The sequence below is a fragment of the Dufourea novaeangliae genome, unplaced genomic scaffold (assembly GCF_001272555.1).
Source record: "Dufourea novaeangliae isolate 0120121106 unplaced genomic scaffold, ASM127255v1 scaffold112, whole genome shotgun sequence".
NCBI lineage: Eukaryota > Metazoa > Arthropoda > Insecta > Hymenoptera > Halictidae > Dufourea > Dufourea novaeangliae.
Window position 1 is genome coordinate 1,094,182 of NW_015373993.1, and position 18,569 is coordinate 1,112,750.

Below are 18,569 nucleotides of genomic sequence, written 5' to 3' on the forward strand. Positions count from 1 at the left end.
TAGACTTGCTAATCGGGGACAATTTTTACGGTGGCGCACGAGATCGGCGAACCGCAGAATACTAAGCAGAATTTCACGCCGGGGAACACAATTAATTACTTTCAGATCGTTGTACCAGGCAAGGCCGACCTCGAGGCAAGCGAGTGCACGACACATGACGCGTTTACCTTCTGCTTGACCGTACACGCTCTGTTTTCAAGTACGGAACGAGATGCACGAGAGTAAAATTATTGGGACGATCGGATCTACGTTATACAGTGTGTCCCAGTTAAATTGACCCACTCGAATATATCCAAAAATATTGACGATATTAAAAAATGTTTCGGACAAAAGTTAAATGGTATCGGGGGGCACACTTTCTGATATGTAACGCTTTTCTGTCTGGACGCGAAGAGGTCATATGAAGGTCAAAACTTTTTTTTCTTAATGGAATCGTATATTTTTTAATGCACTAATTCGCCATAAGTGACTTGGTACTTTATACAAGGATTAACGAGTAGCATAAAGTATTGCATTAAAAAATATACGATCCCATAAAAAAACAAAGGTGGCGTTATAGGTACTACGCATCCACATAGAATAAAGTTACTTGCATCGGAAAGTGTGCCCCCTGGCACCATTTAACTTTTGTCCGAAACATTTTTTAATATCGTCAATATTTTCGGAGATATTCAGATGGGTCGATTTAAATGGGACACCCTGTCTGATGGGCACCATAATCCCCCATTAGTAATACTACATAAAATCGAATATGTAATCTCGCGAAAAGAATAATATTAGAAGGGCAATGACCTAACCTAGTATCTTAATGGAAGACCTACAAAAGCGAGCGTGTCTCTGGTGAAAATTTATCATCGCACGAAAATGTAATTGAAATGAAACAAATCACATTTACCTATCAATCCTGCAAAAATCAAAACACGATCGTTTTACACGCCAAAGTATGGACACGCGTTCCAGTTCGAATTCAAACAGTACGTGCTTTTAATAAGGCACTCGATCGAAAATATTTTCCCCTCGACATTCGCTGCTGTAGTCACGTATCGTGAATACTAATATGGCGGCACGATTTAAATACTTTGTTACACACAAGAATAGTGTATAGATAGGTAATGAAAGTCTGTATTCCGAGGACCGTTTCTCCTAATCGGTCTGTAGTTTGAAAGTAATTCGAAGGAATTAAACGAAGACACAGATGCGTACCTAGCGTAATGGACTCGATTAATTGCTTCCGGTGATGCGAATCGTGATGAACTTACCTGAAACAGAAAGATGGGAACAGGATTAGTAAGAGGTTCGATGGGAAGTAGTTGAATTTAGAAACATTATTAATACGAACTTAAATCTCCATTGTAAATTACAATTACATCTCTATGAAATTAAAAATATTAACACGATTAAACTACTGTATATTCAATTAATCCTAGATTTGCATTGCTCTTAGATTGAACATCTATATAACACTGTCATTATTATCGATCCGATAGAAATAGGCATCGGTTAACTGTTCGTAGTTCTAGTGTTTAACAGACTCACAGGTAGAATAAAAAGTGTTAAAATGATAGAATATTTCTTCTAATCTTAATTTGTGCTAGCAAATGCATCACATTTCGTTAGGTAAGCATTGGTCGAGACTTAAACGACGCTTACCCGATGCTTGCACGTTGTACCGACACGACAGGATATTTCTCTTTTCATTTAATACAAATCTGTTATTGTGATTATCATTGTCAACGGCAAAATGAGTAACTCTGGGCTGGTTACTGTTTCAACACGAGGCTGCGTTGCAGACGAAATTTCGGTGCCACGAAACCTGTTGATCTGGGAGTCGATCCAAAAAGTCGAAGGACATCGAAACGCGTCGCGGCATGCGTTTATCAGGTTTTTCCCTCGACCGGCTGGGAACAAGCATCGGCGGAGGGGGGAGGGAATTTTCGTTCGAAAGGCTTCCGACACGCGATAAATTTATCGTCAACTAATCAACGGGTCCTGTATTGCGGCAATTGTATCGGTTTGACGCTGTTATCGCCACTCGTGTAGTTCGCCGCAATTATAGTTCACGCGCGCACGCGAAATTACTGTCAACTCGCGATGTATTTAACGAGTCCACATTATATTCTTCTTAAATGGTCCAATTGAAGCGAAGAAACGGTAGAATGTGTATTAAAAACTGAAGACAAGGATAAAGGTTATAAGCATTCCCATGTAGCGAGCACTTAACGGGACCCAAATGATAGTTCGAAGTCGATTCGATCAGCACACATTACCCCCCATTATTCGTGATATGGGGCGGAAGCACTACGACGAGAAACGTTTTGGGAGCGCGAGCATTTAACGGAACACCCCACATTTCACTATCTTCACTTCGGTTCACGGGAGGGCTTTCTTCCGGTCGCAGCCACGAATTACAGGACACCAGCGTTGCCAGGAGAATTCCCTACCCGTAGGAACAAGGTGACGTCACACAGAGCTGCTATATACACACCAGTAATACAACTTGTGCACACCATGCTAATACTGCATGGAATACGAATGAAACCGTAACACCGTCGCGTCCTCGACACAAATATAACCCCCTCTACTATCCCTACTACGTCACGTTGTCCCTACGCGGCCATGTATTCCCTACGCCTGGCACAACCACGGTCGTATACACAGATCTGACACTCTTGTGGTAGGGGGTGATCCCTTAACACTAGAACTACCAAGCAAGTCAAAATGATTTGTCAACACACTCTTACAACAACGATTAAAATGTTATGACAATACATTTAGAAGAAATTAGTCATTTTATAAATTTCTTAATTTTCAAAAGTTTTTCACGTTTATCCACCGATCAAAAACAAATATGCATTTATCGTCGGTAGTTCTAGTGTTAAAGAAGACAAGCGGTGCTTTCAAAATTACCCATGAAGCGAGGGCACTAAGTACAGTCGTTGTATACAAAGTTCAGAAGGGGCGGCGTTTTCGTAGAACATAATGCTTCCCATAATACGTCGGTTCCAAGCCGGTAGATTCGCATAGTTTTCACGTTATTCGAGCGCCGTTAAAGCGTCTGGAAGGAAACCGGCAATGGTCGAGCAATGAATTTCGTATTAGTCATCGCGGGGCCGAAGTCACTGAACTTGTGTATCTCACCGCCGACAACACAACTGGAAGAGGGGCAGCCCCAATACTTGGTACTGGCGTTCTCTCGTTAATTCGGAACGGTTTCGCGAGATTGCTTGTATTTTCAACGCTGGCCCTGTGGTGGCACCTCCTGTACTCCCCACCAGAGGGCTTCTGAGTTAATGTCACTTTTCCCGCAACCACTCATGTCCATCGTTGGTTTCTACAGTCGCTTCAGAAAGTATATGTTAGCTCTTCCTCTAATTCGTTTCATTCAGGAGCAATTATGTGCGTCGTATTGCTATTTGAGACATTCCTTGCGTTTCTTTTGATATTTACTGGTAATTCAATAGGATTGGCCGTTAACCTTACTTTCTGAGGCGACGCAAAGACACACAAATACATCAGAGTACAGAATGTTGGCAAACGGCGTGACCAGTCCGCCGCCTTCGTATAGCAATGATCGAACCTATACACGCCAGTACTCGTCGATATCAATCTTCCACGTGTTTACATTTATTATTTATTATTTGCATTATTATTTGCGAGAGATAAAGAATAGAAAACGTGACGTATCATGTCAGTCCAATCGTTGACCCATTTTCAAATCTGTACTTTGTTGTTCACTGCATTCCAATCGCAATTTCGAACAAAACGATCCTCTAGGCTTCAGTGAGACGTATGCACAAATCAAGCGTACCGAAGAAAGAATTGCTTTCCACGCAAGCGGAGGCGAAGGCGGGAGCGGCCATTAGTGATGAGGGATACATATCGATATTTCGAATACATCTTCAATTCAAATATCGATATTTCGTATCGATATTTAATATGACGACATATTCAAGTATCGATATTTAACCCATAAATATGGAAATTTCGATACAATCGCTGCATTTCCCATAATGTAACAGGTCGTAAGAAACGTGGACCAATCGCGAGCGTCCCATGAAGTTTGCGATTGGTCGATTCCTTTCAACACACTGTTACCCGAGAATCTAGCTACGTAAATATCCGCGTAAATAAATGATTTATTTTCATTTTTGGATTTAATACTTCGTACTTAATTGCAAGTATCGATACACTGATAATATCGATATTTTCTTCCAGATACACATGTGTATCGATACTTTGGGTATCAATACGTATCCATACCAAAATATCGATAAAATTCAAATGTGTATCGGCGTCACTGTCGATGCACCCTCTTGGCCTCAGCACAACAAGCCGATATTTTGTGTCCGGTAGGTGTCACCCGACGGAAGAAGACGCGCGCCCGCCTGGGGATCGTCGGGGAAAAACGAAGAGGGGAGAAGAAAATAGAGAGAGGGCTGGCCGGTTGCCTGGTCGCCGCAGGTCTGACACCCTTTAGCCGAGTTTAGGCCGACTGGGAGTATTATTAGCCTCGGGGGTATCGCGTGCTTCCGTGTCCTTACCTCATGAAATAATGAGATCGTCCGCGAAAGATATTCGCGCACAAACAACACAGAAGGTAGACCACCGTTCCTCGCTCTACGGTCGTCGCAACGTGTATCGCGCGGCGCTCCGTCACACACGAGCGAGACCTTCGCTGTTGCTCGGATATCCAATCATCTTTCACGATTCCGTCCGCCTTTTTGCCGCGCGAAACGAACCCCCCCCCTCTTGCCGCCGTTACAATTCTCCTTGAACTTGCTGTGCCCGACTTGATGGATTATCTGCAACTCGACCGTGTTCTTAAAGAACACCAGGGATACATGCACACATTTTCCCATTGGCCGGTAGCCTCTGGCCGCGTCGCGATACATATCGGATTTCTGTCACGTGGGCGCCGAAATATGCGTCGAACTTCAGACGGGACAAATGTTTTCGTACGGCGTCTATTCGTGATATACATTTGAATTGTATCGATATTTTGGTATCGATACGTACTGATACCCCCAAAGTATCGCTATACATGTACATACAAAGTATCGATATTTAAATAGAAAAGTAACGATATTCGAAATATAGATACTGTATCGCTCATAATAACCTCGATCAGTGACCTCCCACTGTCAAGAGACGTACCCATGAATTCTGTCCCATTCCATTTAACGCAGCCACGGAACGAGTGTGCCTCGGCGACACGGAAAATGATACGTTTCAAGTTCAAGGTCTTTTGTCCCTAGTTGTTAATGTCAAGGTTTGTCGGACACTCTCGGCTGCACACACTGTCACAGTGAACTCATAAACTCAGCGTGGCGTTACTGTACCTCGCGCCACGGGTGCAGTATCACTGTTCCACATCTATGAATTCCAGGCGATTAATTAAATCCAATTTATTTGTCCTGACGCGGTACACCACCCCTCGAACTCGAGGGGATGGAACGTTGTTTAAAACTCTTAATAAGACTCCATCTCACAGTCCACGAGAGTACGATAACGACCTTGGCGTGGCCGGTGGCAACCGGAAGTCACATTCAAGTTCTCGCACCTGCACGCAAGCGGAGCGGGACCTACCTTCCTGGTCCGTCAGAAAACAAAATGGAATCGCTTCTAACGGACTCGTGACGCTACTGTTGATGCGATTGCAATACATCTTTTCCAATAAATACTTGCGAAGACGAAATTTTCACATTATTAAAATGGTTGTCTAAAACCGCAAAGTAAAAAAAACTAACCTGACAATCCCGTCTATTATATTATTGCAGTTTTTTACTGGAGCCTTCGAACACTCATCGAGGATTTACTGTAGCCAGAAATTGTACCACGAAAGTTGTAACTATTAGTAATATTTCTAAGGAAACCCCTCATTTTTCTTTAAAACATTTCAATAAAATCCACTGAAAAAAAAAGACTAAACATATTTTTTAACATTATACGAATCATGAAGTATTATTTTTAAAATTTGTTACTGTCGGTCCCCAAGAGGACATAACGTTTAACGTGTTAAATTTATTAAATTTCTGTAACTACGCGTTCTATTAAGTCACTAATAACAATTGTACAGCAAAGTCACGAGGTGTTATAGGTCAGGGTATAAAGCATGGTCATCGAACGACCTTGACTTCCCAGCAGACGTCCACGACCGTGCTGCTCTCGGGTCCAATCAATTTTTTCCCAGCGACGCGAAAGACACGCGCGGAGTAGACAATGACGGGGGATCATTACACCGTCTCTCTGCGTGGGTGGTATATATATATATATATATATATATATATATATATATATATATATATGCCTTCCGTTCGTAGCGCAACCACTTTTCTCTAACGGTCTGTATACGCACTAAACGCGACCAGTGCCACGCCAACAAATGAATATCGGACCTCGTCGTGTCTCTGGTCCCCCTCCCGGTGACTCATTCCGTTGATACACTCTCCGACTTTCCCTCTCGTTATTCCCGTCCTTACTTATCAATCACGGGACACAACGTTCAATGGTTTCCTGTTTTTCGTTTTATCGCGAACCACCCGATCGCCTGGCCGGGAGAAAGTCTCGCGACAAAGTGCATACATACACGATGATGGACAGAATCGTATTGAGTCAAAATAACTCTCCGTATCCGCTGGGTGATATTTGAACTAGGGTTGCCACAAATATTCAAAGTATTTTTTCACACTCTGTCGTGAATTTCTTTTCACATTGACCTTATAAATATTATCCGCAGCTCCTGGGGGAGGTGATCGCCGAACCCGACCACGTCTCTCCTTGAGGTCGGCTAGAACGGCCTCCCCATGTATCGCTGTCGGAGTCCCGGGACTCCCTCCCTGTCCTTGAAGGGAGGTGGTAATTTTGAGATGGGTAACCAGAGGAGGGGGGGCTCCTGAATTATTCGGGACATAGGCAGGTAACGGACTAGGGGGTTGAAATAGGCGATACAGCTCTCTCTCGATGATGGAACGTACGCAAGCACGATGATTCCACCCCTGGTACAGACTCGGTGTGTGGGTGAAGCAAAGAGTGAGCTGGTACTCACTTTGGAGACGAAGGATCGGTTGCCCCGACGACCATACTCCTTTAGCTAATTTTATTAGGTAGGGATGGGACGATTCTAGTGACTCTCCGCCCCCCGCGCGAGTACTTCCCCTGCCTCCATGTGGCCCGGGCCTAAAAAAGTTGGTCGGGAAGGAAAACTGGGGGAAACAGACTCCCCGGGTAATGCCCACCGCAGTCCTATAGCAGGGCTGTGCGAAATCTACCGGCTCTCATAGCCACTGATGGGCCTTGGGGGGGAGGATCGAAACTCCCTCCTTCCGGGAGAAAAGTTCCAAACTAAACTAAACTATAATTATTATCGTTATTTTTTGGGGGCCACTTGTCAGAACGAACGATGAATGACACGATGACGGTCACCGGTGACCGACCTCGTTTCAACACGAAATACTGTAACTGGCACGAACGTAAAGTCAAATATAAAACCCACCTGACGGTAAATTAGTCAACTGGACGAACATCAAAAGAAAATATCTTTCCTCCAGAAGAGATCGAGTAAATCGCGTCCGGTAAGTGCACATATCAATTCTGGCCGGACAGTGTCTTTTGCTTCGAAAATTTAATGGAACAATATCCACCACCGGCACGGTCATAATTATATAACTTTGGCCACCGTCCAATCGAAACGTCCCAGAGTATAAATTCAATATTAGATTCACGCCGGTCATTCGACACACACTATCACTCGGATAATGGGTTCGTTTGATAAATAAATTACATTCGACAAGCAAACAAATTTAAACGAATTACGAGCAATTTTATGTTTGACACAATTTTATGTTAATTCAACGTTAACCTCCAATCAGCCACCGAAAATCGAAGAATCTCCCAACGATCGCTACGAAATACATACGGGATTTTCATCGAACAACGGTGTAACAAGGATATTTACAAAAATTCATGACGGATGGCATTAAAGTCGTAATGTAATCGAACGATTCAACTATAAAAAATGTTCCCAACCGCACGCGAGATCGCCCTCGTGGGGCACAAGCGAATCTCGCTCTACGATCACATCGAGATATGCGAGAGGATGATCGTTCGATTCCTCGAAAAAGAACGTCGCTGTCGATAAATCAAGGCCTCGGTGCGACGGTGCCGTTCGGCTCGACGACCCTCCTCCCCCTTCTTTTTTTACCCACCGTCGCTCATGTAAACGCGCTTATACAGACCGGATTAACAGTATCACTGCGGCTGGTTATGACCGACAGAGAAATCACCATAATTACGTAATCATGAAATTGGCTTGCCCCGAAGGAACGATGCAGTACCGCGAATTGAGACAAATGGGAAGGAACCAGCCGACAAAGAGACACCGACACGCCGTGGCGACATTTCCTCGGTCGAATATCACGTTCCTCTATGCGCGTCCCGACGCGACGCGCTACGAGGCCGCGGCAATCAGTGGCCCAAGTCCGTGAATACCGGCTTGACACGCAATGACTTCACAATAAATCATGAAACGCATTAATTTGCCTAAATGAATCGGAAATGTTATCGGCGTTAGTATTTATTCTACGAACCGATAATCCTTTCTGACGTTAAAGTAACACAACGATGGAAATAATTCCGCCGCGTTCCTATTGCCGGGCCACCGACGATCCGGGTCGCGAAACTGGTACGACTGGGAAGCGAATGTCATCTCATAGAGATATATACGCGGTTTTTGAACTCTTGTTACGGATCACAATTCATCTGGACGACTCTGATGATCCGTATTTTATACAGGGTAAAACAAAAAACGGATTTACAACTTCTAGGATAGATAGTACCTGCCAAATGATGAATATAAGTTCTACTAAACACGGGTCGACAAATTCATATTATCAAAGTTCTAAACAATCTTATCGTTTCGGTTAAGACAATTATCTCGTCGTTTCTTCTTTTCCTGATTACAAAAGGTTTTCTGTCATTTTTATTCGTTTTTTTTACAATTTTCCTTGTTGTTCCCGTACGGTGCGGTAGCTGCCGAAACCAGAAAGTCGCTCGCTTTAACGGAAACGAAAAAATTGTCTGTAACTTTAAAAATATTAAGTTTTTGACTCATATTTATTAGGACTTTTTTTCCATCTATCTACCGCAGAAGTTATGAACCCTTTTTTTTTGTTTCACCCTGCATACTCAAAAACGGACCCCGTGTTAGGATAATTACGGGTATTATAATATAAATTCACATTTTTTCCTGTATCACCGTCTACAAGTTCAAAAATAAAGTCCGAAACGACCTCGACCTTTTGTTGCGTTGTAAATTGTTTACATTGTACTCTTCAATAATACTGTATGATTGAAAAGAAAAGTATAATTACCGAAACGAACAAAAACATTGTCGAGCCAGTTGACAGTATTACCGTTTACGACCTACCACCCCACCCCGTTCCCCTCCAACCGTCTGTCGAGCCCCCTCGTTCGTGTAACTCGATTGAGAAGTATTTCAAAACCGGAAGGAAAAAATGAGATTAATCTCGGTTCAGTGTATCATCGAGATTTCCGGGTGTTGGTCCTCGGCGACGGTGGGAGGGCCTTGCAGACGCTGCAACCACGAATAATCGATATCCTTGCTGCGTCTATTCTCTCTTCACCCTACCCCCTCGGTCCTTCCACCCTTTAGGCTCGTCGTCCTTCCCCCACTCTTTTTGTCTTTCTCTCTCTCACTCTTCCCTTTAATCGTCCACTCGGTTTGCAACGAACTCCGCCGCCGCCTCCGCCTCTTATCCACCTACAAACCGAACCGCCGAGCCCCCTTTTTCTCTATAGCTATTAAAACTTCTATCCGTGGCTTTTTTCCCGGTCCTAATCCTGCGAGATACATCTTCTCAATTTTAAAACATTGACAAGCACAGGAGAATGACGAGAGGAATAACCATATTTCGAGCACCCCTGGGAAAGAAACTAATTTTGTAAGATACACCATGTGACCCGTACCAAAGTGCCACCTAGTGGCTACTGAACAAGGTTCGCTGACTGAAAAATATGCTGTCAAGTATGGCGGAAATATGTTCAAGTGCAGAAAAGAAAACGATATTAACTAGTTTGAATTTTCCATACAAAATCACATCCAGTCAAGACACGCTAGGATGATCGATAAATAAAATTCCTAGAATATTTAACTTCGACAGCGGGCAAAAAGAGGATGGACAGAACGAAATTTAACGTTTCGAAGTGGCAAGTTGAATTGAAACATACCGTTAAATTTTTCAGTCCGACAGAACAAGTGGTATCGTTACATTCTGACAGTAGGTACCGAGTCTGCGACTATAAAGAAGTGCACCGGTTGGCGTCCCCGAGACACGTGACCGGTTCGGACATATACACTTAGGAGCAAACTCGGCATCCACTAGGGGAAAAAGTGATGTAAGGGAAAGACCTCCTACCACTTGATCTCGATTTTGATCTCGGAGTTACTAAAATTATGCCAAATTAATATTTAGTTTAACATTTATTTCAGTATTTGAAATAAATTTATCAAGCGGTAGGAGGCCCTTACCCCTACATTTTTTTTCCCCCTAGAGGAAGCCGAGTTTGCTCGTCGGTGTACCACGGGGCTTTTGTGTTTTAGCATCGCCGCAGAGAAGAGATACTGGTCTCGATCGTAAAACACTAATAATAGGTGGTGATCGTGCAGTTTTCAGCGAGCATTGAACGCAGCAACGACCGTTTGCAGGATCGCCACCTAACTGTAATTAAATGCTAAATCGGAAAAAATACTATGTTCCACGGAATGGTGATCACATTCCTCCGAGCTACGCGCGATTTTTCTAATCGCATTTCTGTAATATCATTCGGTGTGCCCCACTCCTCTCTGTCTTTCTCTGCCAAACGGGACATTTTCGTGCGCGCACACAGGTTAGGTTCAGGATGGATATACATACAGTGTGTGCTTAAAATAAAGGCTCAAACATCGAAAACACGTTATACTCGGCAACACGATAAAATAAAGTATTCGAGGACTTGTTGTTTAACAATTTTTGTTGTTACTGCGAATCTCAACACTGAGTAGGGAAAAAGTTTTTTTTTTGTAAGTTTCGTCCATTCTCGTGGAAACAGTCTGTACACAGCCGGCTGGACGGTTGGCGTGTGCGTTTCGTCGATTGACGCTCAGAATTCATAACAATAATTGGACTGATTTGTTTCAATCGTGATTACGTACGCGAGCTGCTCTTCTCTCGTCACTGCGACTTTGCCTTACCCGTCGTCAAGATAGATTGTTTACCATAAGACATTTAGCTCGTTATTGGCCAATGTTTACCACAGTTATAATTCGATACCGAGCATATGGAACCGAAAATATTGTGACACGATCGGGATAAAACAAACACGCATACGAAGAATCAGAGTCGTTCAAAAGTACTGTGATGATGAAAATTTTACCACAGAGAAAAACACTATCGTTCACGTTGTCAATTTTCCGATTTAATTACGGTATCGTGGGAATTGATATTCGTTAATAATTTCTCAATTTATAACCCCCCCGCGCATCTCACCGAAAACTGAGCACACAAAATCTTCAGGTTTTACAAATACTGTTCTGCAAGTACTGAACAGTACTCGAATCAGCGCTGGATCAAGAGAGGGGGCTAGGGGGGTCTACAGCACCACATTGCAGGAGTGCCCCGATGTAAACCTTCCATTTATGTTTCCTCTTTGAAATAATTAAAGATCACACTAAATGTAGAAATAAATCGGATTAAAGTTATTAAAATATAACGAACTATTGCATGTTTTATTACAAAACTTTTTACTCCACCCCTTCAACCAAGGGGACCCACGAAGGTTTGATAGCCCCGGGTCCCCAAAAATCTTAACCCGAACCTGACTCGAAACAATTTTAGTTGTGTAGAAAATTTTGAATTTTATTGTAACGATTATGTAATTATACGAAAGTGGTGTTCCGAGATACTTTGAACCACATCAAAGGACATTTAACGTCGTGAGATCAGGTTAACTGGGTGTAAGGACTGTGCGGACAACCTTTACGCCTACCGAATGTATAAAGATAAAGGCACGCGCACGTACACTATAAATTACACGGTCAACTTGAACTAGACGACAACTTTGCGCTAGGTATCGATGTGTTACGCGAAGCTCATTAATAATGGTACGGTAACTTTGTAAGACTCAACGTTCCTAATAAACTATGCTGTCGATGACGCCTCAAGTTCTAGACTGCGTTGTGTAAGGATATACCCGGAAGAATGGACGCTCGAGTACATACTACAAACACTTCTGGTCTTTGGTTTCTATGAAAAAAAAAAAAAAAATTCTCCGATTGTTCGTTGGTCGAGTATGTGCTTGACCTTTCTTCTGATTACTAAAAGGTCACATCGTGATATTTAAATTAGTACTACAATAACGTGTATCCTATTTGGAAAAGTAACCTTGAAAATTTCGGTACTCGATATTGATTAAATTGTACATTTTATTTGGTATTCTGAAAAGCAACATCATAATTATCACCATGGTACTTTATATCATTCTAAGTATTCAAATATACTTAAGTATAAACGTCCGAATAGTTTGTTCAGTTAATATCAGTAAATTGTTCAAAAATATTCATTTCACTACGTGAGTCAAAGTAGAGATAATAAAGTGATCGTGAGAATGCATCGAACGATGCAGAGAGTTCGCAGGCCATAAATGTAATACAGATAGGGTTTCGCAATCTTGATAAAATATTTGATTTGTTAATTAAACACTTTAGATTGGAGGGTTCAAAGTACGAGAATAATGAAAGGTTGGCTATTGAGCCGTAGTCCGCGATTTCGTTCATTCAGCAATGTGTATTTGAAAACGCCTGTCAGTTTAACGATTTCTCGAACTGAATGTAAAGCAACGAAAAGCAATGTCCTATTAACCAATGTAAATATGCCCATTCATTGTTTGAAAGTAGCATTACAGATTCTTCGTCGATACTTAACAATTTTTATTTCTATTAAAATTAATTACGCCAATGAATTCCAAATTACTGGCGTGCTGTTAATCAATTTAAAAAAACGGAATGTATAGATACTATTGCACTCAGCGTTGGCAACACTGAAAAGAACAGCTGTTTGCACGTGAGTCCGTTCGAACACATTTACCGTGCGATAACCTTTCCAATGGGCTATGTTAATAATAATCAGACTTCAGTGAAGAGTGGAACAACGAATAATTATCGAGTATCGCTGATAATAAATTTGCAAACAATATTATGCTTAACTGGACGTGTAAATTGTCAGAAGATTGTAAAGTAAAAGGAATAGAAGACATAAATTATATAATGTTACTATAGTTTTTCATGTCAATTATGTTAACGAGTATCGATTAACTGGCGAAAAAAAAATGTGATTGCACGTAGCTAAAAGCACCCGATGAAGTTGGCCACACTGACAAGCGTTAGGTCGAATTTCAATGTGCAGATTAAGAATGCTTCCGGATAGTGGCTCCACGTCGCTTTCACGAGCAACCGAATATCGCATTAATAAGCGGCGAGACAAGCAGCGTTAAATATTGACGAAAATCCTTTGTCGATTACACACTAAACAGACGTCAAATATTTTCCCTTGTGCGCGTGTACAAGTTTCTATTAAGACACATGAAACACATCATCCATGGAATAAAAAAAATAACTGAAATTTTCATCCAAAAATGATCATTTCGTCAAATAGACTGCTGTATATGTTTTTTCCATTTTGTGTTGCATTATTGATCGAACAATTAGTCAAAAAATAATTACTAATACCCGGCTATATTTTTTATCAAGTAGTTAAATGTTTATGCAATTTGATATATTCAATTCGCCGAAGTAAGAAATTAATATTAATACAAATTATTCTGCGAAAAGCGTACCAATTGAAAGTAGGCAGAGAACAGGACGACGAGACGGCAAGAGTCTGCGCAGAATGCCAGGACCGTACGAATAAGATTAAGAACCTGATTTCACAAATCCCGGATCGAAAAATCAAACATTCTCAAAGAGAGGAAAAACACGTTTGTTTTCTTTATCAACTTAGAACAATTCAATCAAAAGAGTATAATTTTGTAATAGTCATGAATATTTATAATTTCATTAGTCATGCGTTACACCATTTCTCATTTTATCAGTAAATGAAAATCAACCGGATATTTTTCTACTAATAGAACAAATGACTGAAAACCAGCTGAAGTCTATTACGTTTGAGTGCACATTATTCAATGAATTGTTATTAATTCAACCACCCTTCATGAATCGAACATATATCTGTCAAAAAATTATAACGATAGTATGGATTTTATACATTTATAGCATACACGATTGCAATAAAGTTCACTACAGTATAACGTAAATTAGAGAGCTTTACGTTATTTAATGTCCGATGACCCCCTTCACAGAATACACAATTTCTATCCAATTTCAATTTTTATGAATTCATCCATAAAATTGAACGCTTCTACCTGGCAGCTATAAAATTTCAAATTTCTATCAGATTGTAAGCAATGTTCTAGGAAAATATCCCAACATTTCGCCAGGATATCCAAGGGTTGAATGACACATTGCACAGTGTCCAATTATGAACACTGGGACAAATTTTCCAAACGGACACACTGCTTACATTCGAAAGCCTCGACATTAATAACTGTATGACGCCGGTTCGTGAAAGCTTCAAATCTCTAGAAAATTGTATATGTATTAACACATTCGCCGCCACGCTGCTACGAGAGACAGGGGGAGGGGGGCAGCAGTCAAGCAAAATATCGTGGCGCTGAATGTGCCGTTCGACTATTTGTCTTTGAAAAATAAATATTTAAAACGAATCCAGGGGTTGTAATACGGTCGAATAAATGATGAAGAAAAAAACGAAGGAAAGAAAGGAAGAAAGAAGTAAAGGGATACGTGAAGACGGTCCTCTCGACAAGAGAGGTTAAGGTGGGGGAGAGAAAGAGGAGATTGGGTGGGGCAGCAGACGCCCCGCGGCAAACTGTCAAACTACGCCGGTTCCGCAAGGTTCGTGGCCATCGGCCGCCCCCATGGTAATGCTACGTTTTCCAAGAGCGTGTATACACAAGTAACTATGCACGCACGCTCTCTCTGAACGGCATGGAGCGTTGAACGCACGATATCCCGGCCGGCGGCGCACGTTTCTCAGCCGGCGTCGAGAAAATAGTGAATCACGAACAGAGAGAGAAACACAACACTACGGTAGTTTTTTTTCGGGGGGTACTCACCATCATTTTATAGTTGAGCTTCCTCGGCGCGGCTACGTTTTCCATCCTCACGGACATGGTAGCGGTGTTATCGCTCGTGGCGCCCGAACGAAACGATACCGAATGCCGTCGGTTCTATTACTACGTACACGGACACAGAAACGCTGTCTCTCTCTATCTTTGTTGGGCCGCGCTTCTCTCTAATCGTACTTGTACGTCGTTGTTGCTCGTGGCTTTTGGTCCGGCGTTGCCAAGAGAGCGGCGTCAGCCGTGTTTTTTCGGTGTGTATATACCCTGCCCGAGACACTGGTTAGATGCAGAACCCACACACAGCACACGGTCACGAACGAATTTGCACTCTGATCGGCCGATAAACCAGGGTGGAGCGAAGGCAGAAAAAGAGCGAGGAATAAAGAGAGAGAGAGAGAGAGAGAGGGAGAGCGAAAGAGGATGAATAGAGGTGTGGGTGAGACGCTTCGTAAAACGAGGGGGGAGTTGCCGGGAGGGGGTAGAGCTAGGACGAAGTACAGTACGTATGGTTACGGGACGCAAAAGGGACACACGATTATAGAGCCCGGTCGGTATATGATTGTTAAAATCACCGACAACGAAATCCGATGCGACCAGCCGCAACGATAAATCCACTTTTTCGTTTTCTTTACACCGTGTACACGTAAAGACGAACGCACGAACGAAGATGATACAGGACACGATGGATCGCGAGAGAGTAACGAAGGAAGAGAGAAAACGGGAGAGATGGGGTCGCTGCGACGGGAGGAATGATCAGAGGAGAAAGAGAGACAGAGAGAGAGAGAGAGAGAGAGAGAGAGGGACGGATAGGGATGTAATGCGGCTTTTCTGTAGCACTGACCGAAATGTACACGCGTGTACCACACACGCGCGTTAAATGTAGCGAACACCGTGGAGCGAGAAAGATAATGGAATGAAACGGGGGGTTAGAGAGCTGAAACCGATGCCGATAAAATCGAGAGACGGATGTCGAGTGTCAAGAGGGTGTGTCGGCTATACACTTCACTACCGCTATCAGTCGTACAACACACTTTTCTCCACGTCGTATATGAACACGTTATTAAAAACCACGCACAACACCGAGCGAGAATTCGGCAAGCTTCGAACACACCGTGAGCCGAGTGAACGATCGACGAGACCCGTACGCGAAGATTATCACCTACTTCGCTGTCGTTTTCAGCCTGAGTGGCGGCCCACTGTTGCGGTACGATCGTCCTTATCCACCTCGTTGCCGTCTTCGTCGGGATTGTCCCCCTTTTTATCGTTGTCCTCGTCGATTCGGTCGCTGTCTTCCTTCCCCCGGTCCCCTCGCCGCGCGATTTTTCGCGTTCCGTTCGAAGAATATCACCTTATATATATCCACCTTTCGCCTCTTCTTTCTTCGTTTCTGTTCACGGCGCACGGTACTCCCGGTTATCGCGAGCAAAACCTTCCTGTCGTTTTCGGTGATGCTTCCCGTTGTCGTCGTCGTCGTCGTCGTCCCGTCGTCCCGTCGTCTTTCGTGTCCCCCGTTTCTCTGTGTGTGAGTGTGTGTGTCTCTCGCGCGTGGCCTCGCACCTTTTTTTTTTACCTGCTCTTTCTCACTCTACTATCGTACAAATTCCACGGAGCACTACTAATACAGCATGTTACAAAAATAGAGTTTGTGTTCCCTTAAATAAAATAAATGTACAATTAATTGTTACTTGTGGTTAGGAAACATTTAGTGTATGTGTTGTCTTGTAGGTAGAGTCTAAGCTACTGCCCGGCGAGGTTCGCCCATCTTGCCCGAAACTAAGGAGAGTCGCCGTTTGGCGGCGCTGCAGTGCTACCACCAACGGTGGGGCTCCAGCGGCCGCACCTGCTGCACGACCGCCACTCAACACACGCGCATCCGCATCACCGTGTGTGTGTGTACACGAGTATGATCTTACGAGCTCGTCGAACAGGACGAGGATACGCGAACGTTTCTTTCACGGGATCGAAAAGGACAGAACGATTCTGTCTATACGAATGACGCAGAGGAGAGAGGGCCGCCGGTTGGTGATCACCGCGGTTTTCTCAACGAGTATTCGGCGTCGCGCGGTTGGCAGGCCTGCGAACGAACGAACCAGCCGCCGATAGGCAGGAACCCCAGGAACCGAGACCGCCGCGACAAACAGCGCCCTCGTGTGACAGACGAGGACCGCGAATGAAGGACGATACGAGGGAATAGAATGAAAAAAAGAGAGAAAACACACCGGTACGACAGCAGCAGACAGTGGCGGGTGGTGGTGGTGTACTCACCCCCGTGTACGCGACCTTTCGCGATACGGCAATAAACGTGTAGCGCCGTATGCCCTCTCTCATTTAGAAATTTATCTGAGGATAGGTAACCGAAACACAGTCTCTCCTCTCCTCTCTCGTTCGTCCGAGCATGCCCGCTAGAGAAGACAAACCGGTAGGCATTAAACGTCTCTCTTTTTCGCTCTTGCTCGCTGTCTGATTCGCTCTTCTTCTTTTCATATAGGACGAGATCGATTCTGTCGGCCCTTTCGTTGGTATCCAACGAAGAGGTTCTTTCGCACCTTCTCGCGAAAGAGAGAGAGAGAGAAAGACTCGCGTTATCGATCGTGGAACGACCTCACTCACTTCTCCTACACTCCCTCGAGGTCAGGAGACGAGATTTTCCTGTCGCTTTTTTCTTTTCTCGCCTCCCCTGTTATTTCTTTTTCAACGGTGAATCTTGGTAATTTTCTTTCACGGTCATCGACATTTCTCATTCACAGGATGCTGTTAGAGAAACGGTACCGATCTCCGATCAATATCGATCGAACAGCAACCCTCCGCAAAACAGGTAGGTTTTCCGTTGAATCGATCTTTTACATAAAGTACCAAGTCACTTATGGTAAATTAGTGCATTAAAAAATATACGATTCCATTGAAAAAAAACAAAGTATGCCTCCTGATACCATTTAACTATTGTCTGAAACATTTTTTTATGTCGTCAACAGTTTCGGAGATATTCGAATGGATCGATTTAAACGGGATACTCTGTACACTATATCTACTGATACTCATCTGTTGCAGATGAATGTATTTGTCTTAGATAAGTGTATTATAATTACGTATAATAACATCAGTACCAACTTCATCATGCGCAATTATAGTCAGGATCAGGTAAGTATTATCAATCCACTAACTATTGACAACCAGACTGTTGACTTTACAGCGAACAGATGTCCGGACACATGCCTTTGCTTTGCGAAAACCTTGAGGCGTATTGCGAAAATAAATCATTATGTATGTTGTAAAATTCCAATTCACGCTCTTTAGATCACTTTTCACAGAAGGTAAAG

General features: G+C 43.1%; 1 protein-coding gene across 3 annotated transcripts in view; it reads right to left on the bottom strand.

Annotated features, from left to right (window-relative positions):
- The window catches only part of LOC107187910 (protein alan shepard-like), a 36,381-nt gene extending 19,357 nt beyond the window's left edge, over window positions 1-17,024 (bottom strand). For all 3 annotated transcript variants that reach the window (XM_015576110.1, XM_015576109.1, XM_015576108.1), the window contains exon 1: window positions 15,244-17,024. In XM_015576110.1, the coding sequence (XP_015431596.1) occupies window positions 15,244-15,300 (57 nt within the window). In that variant the 5' untranslated portion in view covers window positions 15,301-17,024. The remainder of the gene's footprint in view (window positions 1-15,243) is intronic.
- Window positions 17,025-18,569: the final 1,545 nt, after the last annotated feature.